The sequence below is a fragment of the Pinus tabuliformis genome, chromosome 4_2, assembly GCF_031772625.1.
Source record: "Pinus tabuliformis cultivar Carrire ecotype Pingquan chromosome 4_2, CPIR1, whole genome shotgun sequence".
Classification (NCBI taxonomy): Eukaryota; Viridiplantae; Streptophyta; class Pinopsida; order Pinales; family Pinaceae; genus Pinus; species Pinus tabuliformis.
In genome coordinates, this window is record NC_142304.1 from 424,531,742 (window position 1) to 424,538,913 (window position 7,172).

Sequence of the window (7,172 nt, forward strand, 5' to 3'; positions counted from 1 at the left end):
AAGAAGTGATCTATCATGGATTAGTTCCCCATGGTCACTGTCAAGGCTAGAACTTACTATGTGCACTGCATGGTCCTATCCCTAGGCATAAGAATTGAGAATCCCTCAAACTCAATTGTGATGCCCCTCCTCTGAACCAACTAGACATCAACGAAATTGTGGGTAGCCACATTGTCCACCAAAGCTTATACATGTTGCCCCTAAACCATGTCTCTGATCCTCAGGGTCAAAAACTTGGGTACCCCGCACAGTGATGCAAGGACCCCTCTAGAAGGTGCAAAGGAAACTCTCCCTGCTAGTGGTGGCGGTGGTGGTGATCCTCCCTCCTGAGGTGTTGCACTTTCATCTCCAGCCACCTCAAAATATGTCTCATCCTCTACATCTCTTCAAAGAAAACCTCAATGTAATGGGCCTTTCCCGCTGCACATCTGTGACCTGATGCCCACGACTCATGACAAGTAAAACACAATTTCCATCTCCAGAGGTCTCTCCGAGTCTCCTCATCTAGCTGTCCACACCCCTCATTGGCCCTCAGTGGTGGATCCCTGGTGTCTCTTCCCCTCTGCTGGAAACCCTATCTGGGGGGGTAGTGGTGCTCGAGCCCTAGGTACGTCATCTTGTAAGTCTCGGGCTCTCCCTACTGCGTCCTGTAATGTAATGGGCCTATTGGACCTCACTGACCCACGTAATGGCTCTGCAAGCCCCTCTACAAACATGTAGATCCTCCTAGTTTCCGACAAATCCGACACCATCACAAACAACCTCAGAAACTCTGAAATGTATGCTTCAGCACTCCCAATCTGCTTGACCCTTGTCAGCTCCTCAAAGTACTCCTCGAGATATTTCGTCCCAAACAACTCCAACACCCTCCTTGTGAAATAATCATAAGTGGCAACTCCTGCATGCCCCAACGTGGTCATCCCATGGAACCACCAGTCATGAGCTTCCCCCTCCAGATGCAATGTGGCAATCTTGATTGCCTCTCCCTCCGTCATTTGATTCAGCTGGAAATAGACATCCAACTTTTCGACCCACACTTTGGTTGAGCTCTTAGAAGAGCCATCAAAAGTTGGGAGAAGCAGCTTCCCCACAATGCGTTGCAAGTTTCCCCTTGCATGTAGCCTCCTCCACTATGTCCCTTGGGCCTATTGTTGCCCTTCAACTGGCAGAAATCCTTGAAAGTGATGGCCTTCCCAAAATCAAGTCCATAGGATTGATACTCCAAGAAATAGTCCCCATAAGGCATATCCTCCTGCTTTGGTTGCCCACTAGCTCCAGATGTTAGGAATGTGGGAATGGTAGACCTAGGGGGTGTGTTTGGAATAAGTGGCATGTTGGGATTAAGGGATGTGTGATGCTACGAAGTTCCAGATCCTTCCCCAAATTGGAAATCCCCTTGGATTCCCTTACCCTTGTTATCATTTCCATTCCACTATCCCATTCCTTCAATATTCCTGGACAAGTCATGCAATGCCTTCAACAAAAGATGGGAAAATTCATTTTCCTCAGTCCTTTTGTCTCCCTCATTGCCCCCCATGTTTTTTTCTACAACCTCTAGTTCGGTTGTCACAGGGTCAGGGGTAATCTACAACTGCCTCTCTCTGCTCCTATACCTTTTCCTTCGGTATGTCACGTTTTGCCTATCCTCCGGTGTCATAGACTACGCTGCTCCCACAGGTTGTGCCAAGTCTATGAGCTCTAATACCACTGTAATATTCCTAGGGAAAATTTATAGTAAATATACAAAGAAAACATAGACAAAAAGCCATAAAACAATGAACACACAATCAGACCATGAACTGCACCAAAAACTACATTGTTGAGCTCTTTTATTGATAAATAAAGGGTGTACAATATGGTGTTGGAAGGAATGCACCTAGGCTTGCTCAAGGCAAGCTAGAAAAGCCCCAAATGATAGATAAGTCACCCCTCTCCAATCTGTTGTTGTGTTGCTCTAGCTCTACACTGAAGATGCCTAGAAATACGATGTTGGTCAAATATAATTGTTGCTATGTCCCTCTCTAGTGCTCATAAAATTCTAGGAAATTAATCCCGACATCTCCACCAAATACACATAATAACTCATGAAGTATTTAGCCAATGGTTGACCTTAGAAATTTGGCCCTATTTTCCCTCAATTGCTCAACTGTTGGGTGATTCGACCCACCTGTAAATCCTATTGAAAATGGCCTCCAAAATAGTTACAAACCTCGCCAAAATACTCCCCCAGCCTTCTCCCCAAGTTTCAGCCTCAACTACACCTCACTCCTCAACCTCCCGGAGTGCCTCCACCATGAACTGCGTAATCCCTGCATTGATATAGTTGAACCTCCTCACTGAATTTAGATTCCTTGTTGCTAGTACAAACTGATAAGGATAGAACTCCTTCCTTGGGCTGGCACTCAAAGTCCACAAAAGAAAGGGTTGAGATCCGCTCGGAGACACTTGTGTGCTAAACAACACTTGCAAACTTGGCTTCAGCTCAAGCGTGCTCTTGTCAAAAGAAAATTTTGTAAAATGATGAATGAATGAGAAATTGAGTGTCTCTTCCTCTTTTTGTCAAGAAGCCTCCAAAACATCCTTGTGGGCCCAACTCAAATTCCCCACACCAAATTGGCTCTAATGAGAGTGTATTCCTCATGTGGGCCAACATTCATATGAGGTGGCCCCACGCTCCACTAAGGCCACAATATTTTCTCCAACTCTAATGTTTGGGTGTGCTCTAAGCCAAAAATCATGTGTGGGACCTCTAAACCCACACTTCCTAAGTACAAGCAACCAATATAGAAAAAATGATCAAAATTGATATTTCACTTAAAAAAATGCTAAGTAGAAATATCACACAAAGTTGATTCTGGGAATCACCTAATGTATTTCCCAAGTTTGATTTTAGGTATCACCCAGGGTATAGATTACAGGAATCACCTAGGGTTAATTCCGAGAATCACCAAAGGTTGATTCCGAGAATTGCCCAAGGTCGATTCTGGGAATCACCTAGGGTCGATTCTAGGAATCACATAGGGTCGATTTTGGGAATTACATAGGGTCGATTCTGGGAATCACATAGGGACAATTTCGGGAATCGCCCAGGGTTAATTCCGGGAATCCCCATCGCACAGGGTTGATTCTGGGGTATCACCCAGGGTCAATTCCAGGTATCTCACAGGGTCGATTCCTAGAATCATCCTTGGGCAATTCTCGGAATCAACCCTGGGAATTACAAGAATTCACCCTAGCCCTCGATGCTCAAGAGCGATTCTAGATATCACCTAGGGTATTGATACCCATAATTGACCCTAGGCGATTCCCAAAATCGACCCTCGGCGATTCCCGGAATCGACCCTAGGTGATTCCCGAAATCGATACGCTGGGCAATATGCAGAATCGACCCTGGGTGATACCTTGGGCAATTCCCATAATCAACCCTAGGCGATACCCTCGGCGCCTAAGGGAGATTCTCGGAATTGACCCCAGGTAATACCTAGAGTAGAAGTTGGGTGATTCTCGAAATCGACCTTGAGTGATTCCCCGAATCGACCCTGGGTGATACCCAGAATCAACCTTGGGAGATTCCTAGAATCGACCCTAGGCGATACCCTGAATTGACCCTGGGCGATTCCTCGAATCAACCCTGGCCAATACCCATAATCGATACATCAGGTGATATCCAGAATCAACCCTGTGCAATATCCTGGCGATTTCGGAATTGACCTTGTTGATACCTTAGGTGCCTAGGGCCGATTCCTAGAATTGACCCTAGGTGATTCTCAGAATCGATCTTGGCCCTAGGCCCAGAATCAACCCTGGTCGATACCTTGGGCGCTTTCAAGAATCAACCCTTGGCGATTCCCCGAATCGACCCCGGGTAATTCTCAGAATTGACTGGCCCTGGGTTCCCAAGGGCGATTCTAGGAATCAACCCTCAACAATACCTTAGGTGATTCTTGGAATCGACCCTAGGCGATTCTCGAAATCGATACCCTAGGCGATACCTAGGATCGATAATGGGTGATACCCTCAACGATTCCCGGAATAACACCCTAGGAGATACCCGGAATTGACCTTAGGTGATTCCCATAATCGACCCTCGAAAATTACCGAAATTGACCCTAAGCAATTCCCAGAATCGATACCTTGGGTGATACCCGGAATTGACCCTGGGTGATACCCTGGGCTATTCTCGATCAACCCTAGGAAGTACCTTGGGCACTCAGGGGTGATTCCTAGAATCGACCTTAGCCTTGGCGTCAAGGGGAGATTCTGGAATCGATCTTGTGTGATTCTCGAAATTGACCCTAGGTGATTCTCAGAATTGACCCAAGGTGCTCAAGGCCCCTGGGTCGCACGCTTGAGTGGAGCTCCTTGCCCACCCTCGCCAAGGCCCAGGCGCCATCGACACCCACATTCGATTATGGGAGACGAACTTGGGCACTCCAGACCTATGGGTTGCGGGCCACGGTAGGGGCACATTGCACTCCCCTGCGGCCCAAGGGCCTAAGGGCCCTAGGTGCTTAGGGGTGATTCCTGGAATTGAACCTCGGCTACGAGCCTGGGTGGGGGCGCCTCGCCCGATTAAGCCAAGGCCCACACCCTAGGGGCCTGCCCGTGCCCAGGCCTATAGCTTAGGAGCCCTAGGTGCCTAGTGTCGATTCTGGGAATCACCCTTGGGCGCCCAGGGCACTAGCCTGTAATTGACCTTGGGTTGCGACCCTGGGAGGGTGCGCCTCGACCACACACGCCACCACCCAGGATCATGGCCCAGGGGCCCTTGGTGCCCAGGGTTAATTATAGGAATTGGCCCTAGGAGTTGCGGGCCTATGTGGGGGAACTTCATCTGCCCCTGCCCAGACACGCACCCCAGGGGACCTCAGCACCCATGGTCGATTCCTGGAATCGACCCTAGGCGCCTAGGGCCCCTACGGCATGTACCTGGGCAGGGGTGCCTCGCCTGAGCCCATAGCTTATGGGCCCTTGGCACCCATGGTCAATTTTGGAAATCATTTCTGAGCTCCTTAGGTCGTAGGCATGGCTAGGGGCACCTCGCCTGCCCCCACCCAGGCCCAACACCAAGGGGCCCTAGGCGACCAAGGTCGTTGGGCCATGGGTCTGGGTAGCGGCACCTCACCCACCCCACCTAATCACCCAACCCTAGGCATCAAGGGTCGATTCCAGGAATCGACCCTCAACGCCCCGAGCCCTTGGGCACCTAGGGTTGATTCTAAGAATTGGCCCTGGGCGCCAAGGACCGATTCCGAGAATCGCCCCAAAGCGCCTAGGGCCCTTGGGCCGCATGCTTGGGCAGGGAAGGGTGAGGCACCCCTGCCCAAGCCCACGATCCGGACGTATGGGGCGCAGAGGGTCAATTCCCAGAATCAACCATAAGCGCCCAGGAACCTTGGATCACGAGCCTAGATGAGGGTGAGTGAGGCACCCCCTCCCAAACTCGCGACCTGGGGGCCTTCAATGCCCCAAACCGATTCCGGGAATCGTCCAGGGTATATTCCAAGAATCTCCCCCAGGCAACTAGAGCTAGGGTCGATTTTTGGAATCGCCCCAAGGGTCATTAAGGGAATCGCCTACGGTATTGCATAGGGTCGATTCCGAGAATTTCCCCTAGGCGCCCATGGCTATCGCCCAGGGTCAATATTGGGAATACTTATGGTAAATTCTAGGTATACCCAAGCTATGGATTTTGGGAATCACCTAGGGTCAATTTCGAGAACTTCCCAGGGTTGATTTCAGGTATCGCCTAGGGTTGATTCCGAGAATCGCCCAGGGTCGATTCCAGGAATCTCCTAAAGTCGATTTCAGGTATCGCCTAGGGTCGATTTCGGGAATCACCCAAGGTCGATTTAGGGAATCACCCTTTGGTGCCCAATGTATCGCCTAAGGTCAATTCCAAGGATCACCTAGGGTATCACCCAGGGTTGATTTTGGGTATCTCCCAGGGTAACGATTTCGGGAATCGCCTAAGGTCAGGGTTGATTCCGAGAAGCACCCAGGGTTGATTCTAGGCCTAGGGCCAAGGTCGATTCCATCAAAATCGCCTAAGGCTAAGGTCAATTATGGGAATTGCCCAGGGTCGATTCTAGAAATTGCTCAGGGTTGATTTCGAAAATTGCCAAGGGTCGATTCCGGGAATCACCCAGGGTCAATTTCAAGAATTGCCTAGGGTCGATTTCGGAAATATCCCCTCGGTACCGAGAGTATCGCCCAGGTCTATGGAATCGATGAGGGTCGATACTGGGAATCATCCAGGATCAATTCTGGGAATCGTCCAGGGTTGATTCCAGGAATCATCTAGGGTCGATTCTAGGGAATCAACTAATTTTGATTCCAGGGAATCGAGTAGGGAGGATTCCAGGGAATTGACAATGGTCAATTATGGGAATCCCCCAAGGTGGATTCGGGGAATCCCCCAAGGTGGATTCCAGGAATCGCACAAGGTCGATTCCGGGAATCACACAAGGTCGATTCTGGGAATCGCACAAGGTCGATTCCGGGAATCACACAAGGTCGATTTCGAGAATCCCCCGTGTCGATTCCAGAATCGATACTAGGCGATTCCTGAAATTGGCCAAGACCAAGGTCAATTCTGAGAATCACCCAGGGTCAATTCCGGGAATCGCCTAGGGCTAAGGTCAATTCTTAGAATCACCGAGGGTCAATTCTGGGTATTGCCCAAGGTCGATTCTGAGAATTTCACAAGGTATCACTCAAGGTCGATTTTGAGTATCGCTTAAGGTATCGATTTTGGGTATCACCTAGGGTATTAATCCTAGGAATCACCTAGCGTCGATTCCGGGTATCTCCCAGCGTCGATTCCGGGTGTCACCTAGAGTCGATTCTGGGAATCACCCTGGATCGATTCTGGGTATTGGGAATCGTCAAGGATATAGCCTAGGATTGATTTAAGGTATCGCCTAGGGTATTGATTCTGGGAATCAACCAGGGTCGATTATGGGAATCCACCAAGGTTGATTATGGGTGTTGCCCAAGGTCTATTCTAGGAATTTCCCTTGGGCGCCTAGGGCCAGGGTGAATTCTTGGAATCGCCCAGGGTCGATTTTGGGAATCACCCAAGGTTGATTCTAAGAATCGCCCAGGGTCAATTCCAGGAAGCACTTAGGGTCGATTCCGGGAATCACCTAGGGCCAATTCTGGGAAACGCC

At 49.7% G+C, this 7,172-nt stretch overlaps 1 protein-coding gene across 1 annotated transcript; it reads right to left on the reverse strand.

The window, feature by feature from the left end:
- Positions 1-521: 521 nt before the first annotated feature.
- On the reverse strand, positions 522-995 carry LOC149169765 (uncharacterized). Its single transcript, XM_089425328.1, has one exon. The coding sequence runs from the start codon at positions 993-995 to the stop codon at positions 522-524; it is 474 nt and encodes a 157-aa protein (XP_089281454.1).
- Between the last annotated feature and the right edge of the window lie 6,177 nt (positions 996-7,172).